We start from the raw sequence: 16,196 nt of genomic DNA, 5'->3' as shown, positions 1-16,196 counted from the left end.
GGGCGGGGAGTAGCGGGCCTCCTACATCGGGGGAAAAATAAAGTTCTTAACAGCAACAACATATGCACAGACGAAGCTGACCCCGACGGGCGTCCGATCCAGACGTCCGTGCGATGCCTTTCATTTGGCGGTTCCTCTAACGCCGCACCAAACAGCAAACAGAAACAGACCCAGACGTCTGGGAGGCATTAGTACAGCAGGCATCAGCGGCGTTCGAAATTGATTTACAGGATAGACAAGGCAGTATCTGTGACAATTCTGATTAAAAAAAAACTGATTTATTTATAGGAAAGGAAAGGCGCGGTAACTGTCTCACTTGTTTTCTGTGGACACCGCAACCACGCCGTAAGGGAAGGGAGGAAGATGGGAGTGAAAGTGGAAAGAGAGAAAGAGGAGCCGTAGTGGAGGGCTACGGCAGATACATGTACCACGCTGTAAAGGAGGGAAGGAAGGTGGGAGTGAACGAAGAGAAGGAGACAGAGGTGCCGTAGTGGGCTACGATCCACCGAGTTATAATGGCTTAAATATATATATATATATATATATATATATATATATATATATATATATATATATATATATAATGGCTTTCGCGTCATCACACTTTAGTGGTCCAGAGTGCCCTCCAGAATTTGTTATTTGTTTTGCTGGGTGATTGACAGCTACAGTGTTACAGGTATTGCCGCCGGGTGCACAACGATGAGCCGTTAAAGGCTTTCGCCTTAAACGCGAATTATCGAAAGAAAAAAAATTATGACAGTGATATGGACGAGAAAATTCGACCCCCCTGAGCATAAGGGTTCGCCCAGAGAAGCGCCTAGAAGCTATCACTTGCATAGCGGAAAAAGCCTCGGCTGAGGTAGTCAGCATTTCCATTGTCCTTTTCCTTACGGTAGCGCTCTTCAAAATTATGCTCCTGTAGGGCAAGACTCCAGCGCAGCAAACGGCCGTTTTTCGGAGACATGTTTGAAGCCATGTCAGTGGACAGTCAGTCTCAATTATGAATCGGGAGCAGGCCAAATAGCACTGAAGGACTGAAGGTATTGCGTAGCCCACACTAAACAAGCGCACTCCTTCTCCGAGGCACTGTAAGCTTCTCGCGCCGTGAGCTTCCGGCTTACGAATAATACGGGGTGTTCCTCCCCATTCTCGTCGTGCTGGCTTAGAACAGCTCCCATGCCCCTCTCACTCGCGTCGCACTGAACAATGAAGCCGCGGTCATAGGAAGGAGTCTTCATCACTGGGCGGCTGGTCAGCGCTTTCTTTAACGCGAGGAAAGCTTGTCCCCAATTGCTGGCATTCCAGTTCACCTTAACAGGTTCGCCGTTTCTCAAACTGCCCGTGAGCGGATTCGCCATCTCCGAATATCCCGGTATATAGTGCTGATAGTATCCAGCTAACACGAGAAAGACGTGTATGTCGGTCTTTGTTGCGGTCCTGGGATAATCGCGTATGGCAGCGATCTTCACGCTCAGTTGCCTGCGGTAGCCCCTCCCGATAACGTGACCAAGGTACTCAACCTCGGCCTTTCCAAGCTGATACTTCTCTGTGCGGACGGTCAACCCTGCCTCTCGTAGTCAGGTTAAAATACCACGCAAGTGACGCAGGTGATCCTTCCAGCTATCGAAAAATACGGCAATGCATGTCGAGGTAAGGTAGCGCGTATGCTTCCGTTCCTGACAACACTCTAACCATCAGCCGCGAGAAGCAAAACGGCGCGTTTTTCAGCACGAAGCTCATTACGAGCGGTAGAAAAGTGCCGAGGGGTGATATAAAGGCCGCGTACCGACTTGCCCTTTCCGTTAAGGAGACCTGCCAGTAGCCACGGGTCAAGTCGAGAGTCGATACATACTGGGCTATGCTGACCGTTTCCACCCGCTCCTCCAGGTTAGGAATAGGGTAAAGCTGGTCTCGCGTGACGGCATTTAACCTTCGGTAGTCAATGGAGGGCCGTGGCTCTTTTCCGAGCACTTCTACTAGCATGATGGGGGAGATGTGTTCGCTTTCTGCCGGTACAATAACGCCGAAATCAAGCATATGCGTCTTATCCCGCTATTAAGAATCTCTTTCTGCCTGGGCGAGATGCGATACGGTCTGGAGCGAATAGGCTCCTCAGAAGTAAGCTGAATGTCATGCTTCATTAAGGGTGTTTTTCCCGGCGTATCCGTGAATATGTCCTCGAAGTCTGTAAGTAGCCGCTGGAGGTCCTTCTTTTGTGGCTCGCCGAGATCTGAATCACCACGTATCCTCTCGAGAACTCCAGTGAAAGAGGTTGTACCCCTACCGGGAAATACAAAATCGGTCTCTACCTCTTCGGGTGCATTCAGAGCTAGCTGTGCGAACGCCCCCTTTGTCGATAGGGTTTCACGAGGTTGCAGTGGTAAATTTTTACCTCTTTTGTCTACCGAGCATCCTTACCGCATAGTTGGTTTCCAAAATTTTATTCATAACCTCTGCTGGTCCCTCCCACTGCACATCCAGTTTGTTTGCTTTAGATGCGGCCAGCAGCAATACCCCGGTCGTCTCCTACCGAATACGATCGCTGCCGCGCGCCTCGGTCGTAGTAGAGTTTAGCTTTGTGCTGGGCCGAACTCATGTTAGCTTCGGCAAGCTCTGTGCAGGACTGAAGCCGTTCTAGCCATGAGCACGCTCCCAAAGACTGAGGTCGGGGACGGTGTCTAGAAAGACTGCATTTAATGTGTTCACATTCTCAAGATGGCAACTCAACCATGTCCTCGCTCACGCTTCCTCTTTTTCCTCCCGCTGGCTCGGTATCTTCTGCCTCCTCGTTGGTGCGGAAAGAAGAGCGGTGCTAAAGATTTAACACCAATAACTTGCGCTCCGGCTTTGAAATAGCTGCCACGATACATCGCGCGATGCCGAACTTGCAAGCTATATCCATCTTCGAAAGCCGGCCGGCGCGAACTTCGGCCAACACTTGGGGTTTCAGATGAAGCTCGCGTGGCTTTTTAAGAGTGCTTAGCCAACCGACCATATTCACGCCGCAGGATATAAAGCGTGAAACGAAACAATGTGCTCTTCAAGGCAACGTACGCAACGGCATATAAGACGAGGTAGTGGGCACGTGACAGCGCTGCCATGACGACGCGATCACGGATGTAATCCCCAGTAGCTCTTCTCATTCTATTACGCATTTTTTTCCTTCACCACACTCTACGACAGCAAAAGCTGAACCCTGTTTTTTTTTTTTTTGTCGTCAGGTTTCTCCATCGCAGGCTGGTTGCACACAGTGGAAGCCTATATATTCATTCTTCGTCAACATGGACACTTTGGTTCCTGATCAAAACTGTCCATAAGCGAGTCGTCCATATTAACAGATCGCAAAAAAAAAATTATTAAAAAAAAAAGAAACAAGCAACATTACAGTCAGCTTTTGTTGACAGTGGTAGCCAAGTAAGTTGAAACTAAACATTTCCATTATCCTGGTCACCTTCGAGCTTGAAATAGTGCAACTTGAAAAGTAACTTGAAGTGTTTAGTCTAATAGATGTTTTATGATATCTACTGAACAAATGACAACATTCAGTTATTACAGCTGTCCACATTCCGCTAGCTTCTGCTTCATGACTCAGTTGGCTGTTAAGCTGCTTAACTAAGTGCAAATACATTGAAGAAGTTTAGTCCCCAGAAATAGTGTAAAATGCCTGATCTGTACACATGAACTCGACAGCATACGGGCCAAGTTGATTATTCGAGAAAGAGGAATTTTTTTAGAAGGAAACTTGCGACTAGTCCTCTGCATTTTTCACTTTCTATCTAAAAGGCCTTACTCGACTTCTTTGAAAGTACATCTTAACCATGTTAATTTTTAGTATGACAGGGCTATCGAGGGGTTGAATATTGCAAAAAAAAAGAGAACCTTTTGAAAATTATACTTTGGAAGTCTACAGCCCATCTCCTACATACCTAATAATTTATTCACTCCCTGGGTCAGTCATTCCACTTGATAGGGTGCAAACGAGCCAGATAAGTGCCATCTCCGTTCGTTTTTTAGTTTCCCAAAACACAAACTTTTCAAATTTTTTTTTAATTTTAAAAGGACATCTTTGCATCTAGAGCAGATAACGGAATAATTTTTATCACAGCAGCTGTTATAATTAAACTACAGTGTTGGGAACAGATAAATACTACCACGGTCAAAAAGTTTGCCGCAGTGAAGTTCTGCGGAAATTTCGACCACCCTAGGGTTCTTTAAAGTGCGTCAACATCACACAACACATGGATGCTGCTCCGTTTTGTCTAGTTCCTACGTTGTATTCCTTATAGTGTATCGCCGTAAGTTAATATAAGTTTTCTGATGACTGGTTTTTTCTCTATTGTTGCTATAAACAAAGTGGTGAAAACGAGATGCATATATTGAAAACAAACTGACATATCAGAAAAGTGATTGCATATCTAAAATCAGCGTAGAGTTAAAGATACAGAAAAACGATTTAAGAGCACTGTCCCACTTTAACCAGGAGCCAGTAGTACAATACAGTACAGTACAGCATCCACTCAAATGTAGTGAAATTTCCCAGCCTCAGATTTTAAGGTTCCCAGATGTTTTGTTTCGCTATTAATTCATCCTAGAGCACAGAAAATAAAGTATCCGCAGACAGTGCTGGAATAGTTATACTTTAATGAGCAGTTACAAAGGCACATCATCTGGAGAGCAGTGCATGTCCACATTATATCAGCATCACAGTAAAAAAACGTGATGGCCCTTCAGGTTTGGTGAAACAATGTTTCGGTGACTGGGCACCACTGGTGAAACACATTTTGGGTGTTTACTGCCTTGTGGTACGGTACTGCCCACATTGAGCCATGAGAAGTACAGTAAAAGCTTGTTAATTCGAACTTCATGGGACCAGGGAAAAAGTTCGAATTATCGAATGGCCTCGAAAAAACTTACAAGAACCATTTGCACTACGGTAAATTTGCCGTTTTTACTCGCGTAGTGTACTCCACAATGTTTGTCTAAGAATTTGAAAAGAAAAAATAAGTCATCAGTCGTCAGCACTTCCCTACATTGCGCACCATCACAGTCCACAATGCATTTCTTGGCTGTGCACCAAGATGCTGCACAGCGATAGCGATAACGTCAGTGTGTTTAACTTAAGCTATAGCAAGGAGGAAGTGAAATTGGCAGAGTGCCAGCGCTTGTCTCGTTGCGCAAGCCTCGTTTTAAATATGTTCACCTTATCATGCCATGGGTGATCGGGGTGAGGGTTGTGGACTGCCACTGAATCACTGGAACGGGTGATAACAGCCGGTGCTTAACTCCTGTGTCATGATCGCGGCTGGCTGCGTGCTTTCGTTAACGCGTGATGGGTGCAGGATGGACGACTCTCGCAAAAAATAAAAGTTTACCCACATAATTTGTAGCGCCTGTCTGAAGCCATAGTCTTTCATGGGTGTTGGCCGTGACGGAAGAGTGGGTAGGCAGCCGCCACCATGGCCAACCCCTACCCTCTCGTGCTGCCGGCTGCAGCGCCGGTCATGGTGCCATTTAGGCTTTACCCACTCTTTCATGGTTTCACCTGGTTCCACCTCCTGTTCCTGTTTCGGTCGTGTGCAGCCTCTAACTATGCTGCTCTTTCGCATAGGTGTCCATTTTTTTTTATCACGTGCTGTGTGCCAGGCCGCCCAGATGCGGCAGCGTGTAGTTCGAATTATCCGTAGTGAAACAGACTCGCGTTCGAATTAATGGGCTTTTTCATATACAGATCTTTATGGGGCTTGGCCGGAGCAAGTGGTGTAGTTCGAATTATCCGAAAATTCGAATTAACGAAGTTCGACCTAACGAGCTTTTACTTATAGGAATCTGCTTGCTAATCCTAGTCAACCGCAGCAAATGTGAACTTTATCGTGAGTTCAGAGAATGCTACCATAATACTGAAACACTCAGCTGCTAAGCAAACTCTGGTCGTGGAACAAAGCCAGTTTGCATACAGCACATTTTTTGGCCTGAGAGATTGTAGACTGCCAAAATGAACAGCATTCATGCAAGAGTTTAATTCTCATGGTCATAACACACAACAAAAACACACATTATGGTGCATTAAAAAAAAATGTCATGTAACCATCGGAATACAAAGAATGTAAACAAGTCAGCATTAATTTGGATGAAAATAAAATTTGTAATATATAACAATGATGAAAAGATTGCTTTTTCTAATCGGGTATACAGGACAGAACGTGGAAGACTCAGGCAATGGTCATCGTAACACTTGAGACGACAAAGCTAAAGTGTGTTCATAACATTCTAAACAAACACAAAATAAAACAAGCAAGGTGCAGCAAGCACTACATACGTATTGCAGACCTACATATATATAACCTTTATGAAATATGCTCCACATAAACAGCATACCACATTGCCACAACGACATCACTCTTTCCATCTCCAGCAATGCTGCTTTTAAGCACATAACTGCTGAACTAGATCACACACTTTGTGAAAAGCTCGAAGAGTATACAGTTTTGGTAAGGTTAAAGTTATGCCTCCAGAAGTATTGGTTTGGAAACATGCTAACTGCATGGGGAAAATGCAGCATTAGGTGGGCGAGTGTAGGTAAAAATTAAAAAAAGAAGAACCTAAAAAGAACCACGCAAATATAAAATGCATAAGGCATCCCAGGTAACGTGAACCATTCAGTTCTGCCAAATGTACAGCTAAAATTCTTCAAGCTCTCGGCTAACAAGACAAGCACCCTCTGCGAGGCCAAAAGCGTCATCTGCGACACATGAAAGGCAGATGCTGGAGCATCTGTGCTTTCAGAAGCCTCTTAATGTGCACCTTAAGCCAGTGTTGATAAGAAAACCAAGCATTAAAAGTCTACAACCTAGACAACCTCCAGATCCCAAGATATGTATTGGTTCTGACTGAAATAGTTTGTTTCTAAATATGATGGACACAGGTCAGAAAGACTAACCAATTGAGTCTCATGCCCTTTTTATAAATAACCTTTTGAAAACTTCAAGCAAAACCACTAATCATATAAGTTTAATTATTGTGATAGCCCAGTGACATGCTACTATTAAAGCTAAGAGTCTGCAACAAACATTATTCAGAGCTAATGCCAGTGAAAATAACAAGCCTGCAATAAACTCAGGTTTAGACTCATCTAAAATGAACATGACCTCCAGGTAATAAGCATCGAGGAAGTAATAAGAGCAGAATAAAAAAAAAATCTTAATATAACCAATGCCAAAACAACAATTTAGAAGTCCTTGAAAAAGGTAACGTTTATGGAGCGCGCACGTTTTCGGTCGCGCACATGAGCTACTCAACACGTGATGTTACAAACTATATTTGAAATCTATAGAAATACCTTCGCCGGCAGCCCAAATGCATATCTCTGTGCAACTTGACAATAAATCCGTCACAACAGGCATCTGGATTTCGTAGCGATATAGACACTTTCCGCATGAGAAATGAATATGGTTCCTAGGAAAAGTATCCTTATCAACAGAACAATGCAGTTGCACGTGTTTAACACAAAACTGACTCCTTTATGCCAAGAACAACATCCAGTGGTGTAGAGAATCCAATTTAAATTGAATCCTCTAGTTCTGCCACAGGACAATCAGCAAAAGGGAACAAAGAAAGAAAGGTTTGGTGGAGAGCCATTTAACAATCTATCCACAGAAGCCTAAGCTTCTTGGTTACCTTTTCAACCTAACCCAATCGCCCTGCCAATACAATGACTGAAACCAAAACTATAAAGATCAAAGGCTTGGCTGCAAAGAACGTTTCAAAGAAACTTGAGCTGCTGCATTAGTAATTTTAGAACTAACTTGAATTATATAAAGTATACTACACATTGGAGGTTTGTATCAAGTACATGGGCTATGCTGAGGCAGAAGACCCAGAAATTTCGTCCAAATTTCAACATGCCCCCTCTTAAAGCGAACCCTTGATATTTAATTTAGACTCAACATTCTTTGAGTTGGTTAAAAAATGATGACCAGGCTTCACTGCTTGCAAGAGATTTGCATGAACTTCACAAAAGAGCACAAGTACTCTTCATCTATCCAGATCACCTTAAGTGGATCAAGATATCAAGAAAGTCTCAAAATGAAATATTCAACTAGGGGACCATTTTCATAGGCTTCTTCTCGCAACTCCCTCTGGCAAAGTGAGTTTTTTAAGATTATCTGGCACATAAAGTCACACTAGCTTTGACAGTGAACGTGTGCCCCAAATGGTGCAAGCAAACAGATGGCTCCGGCAAATGGTGATGGATGACAGAAATGACGGCCTCAGCACTGTTAGCAGTGAATTATGCATATAAAACCTGGTCATAAAAAAACACAGAGCATTCACAAGTAACATTAGGCTCCCCTATGGGTGACTTTGTGTCAGGACTGATGTTGTGATGTTAAGAGCTGCTGGTCATGTAGGGGTACTTGATGTCAGTCAGCGGAACTTTGGTCTCTTTAATGGTCTGCGCAGAGCTGAACCTCAGCAAGTAGTGGGGACCGCCAGCCTTGTCATTGGTACCTGAAAGAGAGGTTGAAGCAGAAAATTTCAGGAAAAGAAAATACCTTCAAGCAAACAAACATCTCATTTTTCACACTCCATTGAAGCTGCTTTTGTATTTTGCTAGCACCTAAAACGAAGAAGAAAACTCCTCCTCAACAACACTTTCGCTTCACCCCCTGTTAATAGTCATGCAATCAGTCGACGAAGTTTACAGCTACTGAAAGATATCTGCAAAGAGAAGTCTGTATAATGACTGTCTATAATCTGCCTTCATATAAGTGGCTCCGGTGGTCTGCTTCCATGAGAATGTTTGTTCGTATCGAAGCCGCCACTGGGAACATAAATACATCCGTGAGGGGCATCGCGTGACATTCTGTGAAGCACTATCATGAGAGCATTTCTATCACCAGCGACAGACCGGTAGTGTTTACTTCTGTCCAGCTAGAACCATAGTGCTCAACTGTAGAGTTTTAGTAGACAGTGTACAAGCACCTTTCCTTTCACAAATGCTCCATCACACAGCGTTGCAGCAACACATTTCTTTTTTTCTGGCGTTGCCCCAATACGTTAGCAATCCCTGGCTTTGCTTCGCTTGTTGGCACTTGCTTCGAGAAAAAAAATTTAAAATAACTAAACTGCCTCTAAATGCCGGTGCCCCGATACCTGCGCTCAGCACATAAAAATGCTTCTGATGTATGCTTGGGTGTTGTTGAATTCGACCGTTGAAACCTGCCGAATACGGATGGCATATTCCGTACACAAGATGGTTGAGCTCAAGAACAGGTGCAAAATCATTAATTTAGCTGCACAGGAAGCGCAGCTAACCCGAACAATGTTGTACAAAGGCATTCATAGGATACCTTAGTAAACCAGTAGTCAGGCAACCATTAGCAAAAAACAGTTCACAAGACTTGACTTATTAGGCACTCTACAAAAAAACAAAAAAATAGTGCACAACTGCGTTTAAGTCTGCTTACGAGCGGAAATGGCGAAAGCCACTTTACAGGACCGTTTTCACTAACTGCACCATCAATGTCACTCTTCCTCTCAGTATTACCAACTAAGCTCACCGTCATTGTCATCGCTACTATCATAATTATCAACCAAATGCTCTGTCATCGTCACCGCTACTATTATCATTATCACTGACTGCAGTGTTGTCATCATCACTACTATCACTGTCACATTTAAGAAGAATTACAATCGGTTTCTCATCAGACCAGCGTGGCCGTGAGGCCTGTGCACTCGGCAAAATCTGTCGCCCGGTGGAGACAGATTTTTTTTCATATTAAATGCCACTTCGTGCAAACATTTACTGCGGAGATTTTCGCAGCCCGTGAGCCTTGAGCCCATGAACTTTGACCTTAAAATGTGTCTGCAAGCATTCCAAACAGTGCCTGCAGCTAGACTTAAACTACTGGGGATTTAGGCCTCTGCAGTGGCGTGACATGGCCCATAGGGTCACGAAGAGTCGGACACGACTGAACGACTAAACTGAAACTGAGTGGCAAATGTATTTTCCTTGACACACAGGTAGGCAAACGATGGCATCTCATTAGAACAAAGAGTCCTTAGTGTTTATGTTTTTTACCTCTCGTGCTGTTTCATACATGGACAAGGGCATATTATTCTAATTACTTTTATGGCTGTTCGGCCAGAATCTCATAGCTATATTCCCAGCCCACACCATTTCCCAGTTCATATGTTCAAGATCGAGGGCAAAAATGCGGACTGAATTTTGTAAGCTCTAGAAAAGCACCAAGACATCATAATTGCCAATTTTAACAATTTACTTACTGCACCCATTAAAATTGGTCTGTTTGAATGCTGGCACAATACGGCCAATTCTGAGTAATTTGGGCAGCTTTCAGACAAGTAGCACCATTCATTATGTTGTAGAAAGACTGCACTTCAGTTTCAGAATCTGCTTTCTGTTGGCTGCACGAGGAAGTAGTTTTTTAAATTTCGCATGAAAGCTGTAAACATGGAGTGACTGCCTCAAGCACACTGCTCTGAAGGTGCTCAAAGAACAGTGCATTAGCAGATTTTCTTTTTGAACAAAAAGTTTAGCTTAAAGAATAACCTATATATGAGTACTTTAGCTTCCCAAGCTTCACTAACCAAGATTTTTTTTTTGCTTCATAAGAAATATATACCCATTTTTGTCTTTATCTTAAATAGAAAATTCTGTTGACTACCCTCTGGTAAATTGTAATAAAAGATTTTGAAATTTATGTGAAAAAAAAAAATTTATGTCCACCAGCCTGAAACTGATAGTTTTCCCACGGTAAACAAACACTTTAGAATTGAAATTCCCACGGTAAACAAACACTTTAGAATTGAAATTCGTGAGTAATGTCTGTATACTTCCCATTAACAATCACATTTTACAAGCTTAAGCAGTTTGAATCATGAGCTTTCCTGCATAAATTTTTTTTCAGCTTCTTTTCAAATGTACGAACAGTGATCTACTGTGTCACCTTTTTCAGCATTCTTATTGACACTGTGTAACATATTGACAAAAATCAATCAGCCACTGGTCACTGTGGAATCTTGTAGGACGGCACAGCAAGGGATCAAACTAACAATTATATGCAAGTTTGACAGTTAATACGCGCTAGATTTTTCTGCGTCAGTTGAGTAGAAAAAAAAGAAATGGATTCTCAAACTGTGTAAATCAATGAACTTGAGCTGTAATGAAATTCCTTCCAAACGAACCACAATGTGATTACAACCTATAGGTTTAAACCAGCCCTACTTGCTTCGGGACATTAAACCTCCTAAACTAAACTAAACCGGCACCAAATACCCACCAGAAATGCGTGCTCCCCCAAACGGCTGCTGCCCGACAATGGCGCCGGTCGACTTGTCGTTGACGTAGAAATTGCCGCCGGTCATCTTCAGGTACTCACATGCGGACTTCAGGAAGTTCCTGCAAGCAGCGAAACGACCACGTTACAGAAACTTCAAACAAGGCCCCAATTTCACGCGAAGCAAATAATCAAAATGCTCTTACCCTATGATAAAAAATTCTCTTGACATCAAGTTAAGCAAGTACGCGTCAAAATTGCAAGAATTCCACTGCACAATTTTGAGAAGGCGTAAAATTTAAAAAACTGGACATCATTTCTAGCCTTACAGCATTTTGCATTTGCAGGCACTGAGAGAAATACAACCGAATTTTCAACGGCTCGACTTTTCTGTCCATATTGAAAGTGACACTGGGTGACACATCCCAGCAGAGAACCCTCCTGCGACCCTTTTCTGTTGAAGTGAAGCAGTGATGTTGTGCTCTGGCTTTTTTGGTTCATTTCATGACTACCATAGTTTATGACTCAGAGGGTTTACAGTTGAATCCCGCCACAACGAATACCGCCACAACAAAATTTCCGCGACAACGAATAATTTTTTATTCCCCGCGAGTATCCTATAAGAATTAATGGCCTAAATTTCTCTGCACAACGAACCATTTTTGCAGAGCGTTTCCGCTTCAACGAAATTTTCGCGTTCAAAATCGAAACCGAAACTAGTTTTATTGGCGAGAAGTCCAAGTCAAATCCAAAGCCACATTAAGCATGAAATCACGTGATTGCAGTTCCGCCATTTTGGCTTTGTGTCGTGGTCGCGTTGTTCACTCGCTGCCTTTCTCTTCGACAACGACGAGTTTTCATCCGCAGGACACGATGGCAACGCAAGTGAAAAAACGCAAAACTCTTTCCCTTGAGCAAAAAGCTCAAATAATCGCCCAAGCAGAAAGCGGAAGGAAGAAAGCGGCAATTGCTGAAGACTTCGGAATTCCTGCAAGTTCGCTGTCAACGATTCTAGGCAATAAGGACAGCGTGAGAATGGCACTTGCTTCAGGCACATCCTCGAAGCACAAAAAGGTGACGCGGCCCCTCCATGAAGAGTTGGACAAAGCAGTGCATGCGTGGTTTGTGGAAGCACGAGCCAGCAACGTCCCCCTGTCCGGAAGCATCGTCCAGCAGAAAGCCTTGAACTATGCATGCCTACTTGGCATTGATGATTTTAAAGCCAGCATTGGCTGGCTAAACCGTTTCAAGGCCCGCCATAACATCGTTGGAAAAGTGTTGTGCGGCGAGTCAATGTCAGCAGACGTGGACGGAGCAGCTGCTTGGAAGGCGAGTAACATGGCCGGAATTTTAAGCAACTTCGCGCCTGCAGACATTTACAACGCCGACGAGACCGGGCTATTCTACGAGATGTTGCCGGCTAGGACGCTCGACTTCAAGGGGCAGCGCTGTCACGGCTGCAAACACAGCAAAAAACGCATCACAGTGCTGCTTTGCACAAACATGGATGGCTCGGACAAGCGTCCGCCGTTAGTCATAGGCAAAAGTGCCAAGCCGCGCTGTTTTAAGGGAACTCGTAGCCTACCTGTGCAGTACAAGGCGAACAACAAGTCATGGATGACCCGCGCTATTTTCACCGAGTGGATGATGGCATTCGACCGCGACATGAAGCGGCAGGGCCGTAAAGTTTGCTTGCTTTTGGACAATTGTTCAGCGCATCACTCCGACGAAGTCAAGCTCACTAACACGGAGCTGAGGTTTTTCCCTCCCAATTGCACGTCTGTCTTACAGCCTCTCGATCAGGGCGTGATTCTTAGCCTGAAGCGCGCTTACCGCGGGAGGTTAATTCAGCGGCTGCTTTTTAACACTGAAACCGGCCGAGACACGAAGGTGGACTTGTACGTGGCACTGCAGATTATGTCTGCTGCCTGGAGCACACTGGGGCGCTCAGTAATTGTGAACTGTTTCAGGCACGCCGGATTTGCCGAAGGTCGACCCGTACACTCTGCTGGCCTAACACCAGGCGTTACAGACGACGACGAAGAGGCGTCACCGGCTCCGGGGATCGCGGCCGCCTGGAAAACGCTGGGAGAAATAGGAACCGTGCCGCCTAATCTCGAGCTCGACGAATACATCGGCGCTGACGCTTGTGTTGTTGTTCACGAAGATGTGAGTGATGAGCAGATCATAAAAGCTGCCCGGAATGATAAGGACTCTTCCGATGAAGAAGACGACGACGTACAGGAAGCGCCGGCTGCGGCAACCGCCGTACAGGTGATGGACGCTTTTGATGTCATCAGGAATTTCGTTGCTGTCCGAGACGACGATGTTGCAATGGGTTTGCTGACCGAGTGCGAAAATCGCGTGACGGCGTTGCTCGCCGTGAAGCGTAAGCAAACCAAGCTTACAGATTTTTGGCATTAAACGCCTTTGCTGCTGCTTGGGCAATTCTTTCTGCGTTTCACGTCAAATTTTTGCGATAACGAAGTTCCGCGAGAACGAATTTTTTTTCGTGCACCGTGAATTTCGTTATAGCTGCTCAAAGAGACCTTAAATAGAAGATGGTTCGATCGTCTGCTTGAAGAATTCAAATTCAGTGTGCGCACTTCCCAGGCGCAGAATTCAGTCCACTCATATCCTACCTAGCTTTCGATTATCTGCACTACACATTGATTTTGACAACACTGCTCCATTCCCCCCACTTCACCAATATGCGTTCCTCTTGACCAGGCTGTTGGCAATTACTGTGCTCTACATGTAATCTTTCCTCCTTTGTTCCTACCTTGGACCTCAGCCAGAAACAGCCGTCAACAACACCTGCAGCCTTTAATGAACTTTGACTGCCTTAAAGGAATTTATTAGGAAATAAATTAGTAGGTAATATATAGATATTAAATAGTAAATTTTTTTGATACGTCAAAAACAATTTAAGACTGATTAAGTTACAACTTACCGTATTTACTCGTATAATGCTCGCACTTTTTTTCGCAGAAAATTGACGCTAAGTTGGGGGGGTGCGATAATTATGCGGGGATAATGTTCAAGCAAATGTTTTGGAGCGCTAAAAGCAAATTTAAATAGGTGCAGATTGCGGTTCGTAGGTCAGCTTTTGTAAATTTAACCAAAACATTACTTTCAAGCAGAACTTACCCTTGTTATAAAAGTACAGGGTCGCCAAAAGCACAAATTGCTAAAGCACTTTATTTACCGCACGCAGCCTCATCACCACTTCTCAACCGTTTCATGGTATAATGCTCACAGCAGACCATACAGTTTTACTCTTGATCAGAGACGTGATCCGAGTCCGTGTCGACACTGCAATTGCTGTCTGCGTACTACGCAGAACTCGTTGACAACGAAGTGCCTGCTGGCAGAGTGGTTGCCATGCTGTAGCCCGAAAGCTTTCAGCTTAAAAGCAGCTGTATAACTTGCGTACCACCCCACCGCGATGCGGCACCAAGAACACGGTAGACGGTGGAACGAAGCAAGTAACACGGAGGGAACGAAGGAACAATGACGAGACGCGGAGACAACTCGCAAAATGGCAGCGACTACGAGCATCATGGAGGCAAAATAAAAAAAAAAAAAGACGAGCATAACCGATGATGATGATCTACCAGAGCACGCTATCGCCGCCTGGTAGCACGTGCACACAGCGAGGCCAACTAGGTTCAGTGGCGCTCCAAAGATGGTGCTTGTTACTACTAGCAGATGACTCTTGCGGTGGTAAAATTGGAGGTGCAATGACTATGCGAGAAAAAAAACAAATTCCAATTTTTGATGCCCAATGCTGGGGGTGCGAGCATTATGCAAGTAAATACGGTATACATTAAAAGACAGACAATAAGGAAAGGCTGAAGTATTCCTGTCCTCATAACAAAGCTAATAAGAAGAAATTGTCGCGCTGCTTACTCGTCCCTGGCGAAGACGGATGCAGTGAGGCCGAAGGGGGCCGTGCTGCGTGCGAGCTCCAGGCACTTGTTGACCTCTCCGTCTGGGTAGACATAGACCGTGTAGACAGGTCCAAAGATCTCCTCCTTCATAATCTTGTCCTGGGGGTCAGAGGTCTCTAAGATAGTTGGCTGTACAAAGAAGCCCTGGCTGCAAGGACAGAGAGAAGCAATGCACTCAACACGTGCAACCTATGGTAAAATGAGCTGCAGGAGCAACCAGACTTTGTGAAACGGGACAATGTGCTGCAGACGAGGATGGCAGGCACTATTTCTCGGCTCGCTTGACACAATGAAGAAGGGATTTCTCAATGGCAAATACTATCTCAAAATAGACAAGACATACTGGAAAATACCATAGAAGCAAAGAAACAGTCCTTGAAACAATTGTAGATACAGTTAAACCTCAATATTCACAGAGTCGGTAAAATTTGCAGTTTATTTCGTTAAACTAAAAATCTGCTGCATCGAAATTGGTCACCTGGCATGCAGACCTGCGGTTTGTTATGTGTTCCGCTCAACCTTTCATGCTGACGGCACAGTTTTTCCGTTGGTTCGTTTCAAGGCAGTGACGAAATTTCGCTACATTGAAAGTGCGACAAAATTTACTTCGTTATACCAAGACTAAAAGCGCATCGAGGGTTTAACAGTATTCTATATTTCGCACCAAATGCACATTTACCTGTTTATGCAGCGCGACAACTCTGCAACAAGCGCCGACAAATGCGAGCTCCAACCTGGGCAATGCTTCCAGCTAGGACTGGTGTTTCTCATTCACACTATGTGCTTTCTCCAATGTGACCAGTATACCTTATTTTATATCCAAATTTATACCTAAGTATACCCAGAAGTTTGGCGCTCAGTTTTAGGAATTCAAATGGCCTAATTTGTGCGCAAACGACATTGCAGAGCTAATGACTACTGCTGAGCGCCTAGCAGTTGCACT

General features: G+C 44.3%; 1 protein-coding gene across 1 annotated transcript in view; it reads right to left on the bottom strand.

Annotated features, from left to right (window-relative positions):
• Positions 1–5,993: 5,993 nt before the first annotated feature.
• The window catches only part of P5CDh1 (delta-1-Pyrroline-5-carboxylate dehydrogenase 1), a 42,225-nt gene continuing 32,022 nt past the window's right edge, over positions 5,994–16,196 (bottom strand). The window contains exons 12-14 of the mRNA XM_084597911.1: positions 15,213–15,401; positions 11,304–11,422; positions 5,994–8,508 (exon numbers count right to left, since the gene is read on the bottom strand). Coding sequence (XP_084454037.1) covers positions 8,387–8,508; positions 11,304–11,422; positions 15,213–15,401 — 430 coding nt within the window. The 3' untranslated portion in view covers positions 5,994–8,386. The remainder of the gene's footprint in view (positions 8,509–11,303; positions 11,423–15,212; positions 15,402–16,196) is intronic.

The sequence above is a fragment of the Amblyomma maculatum genome, chromosome 3, assembly GCF_055883805.1.
Source record: "Amblyomma maculatum isolate TAMU_Amacu chromosome 3, ASM5588380v1, whole genome shotgun sequence".
Lineage (NCBI taxonomy): Eukaryota > Metazoa > Arthropoda > Arachnida > Ixodida > Ixodidae > Amblyomma > Amblyomma maculatum.
The sequence above is the reverse complement of the archived record's forward strand: the minus strand, read 5'-3'. Positions and strand labels throughout refer to the sequence as shown.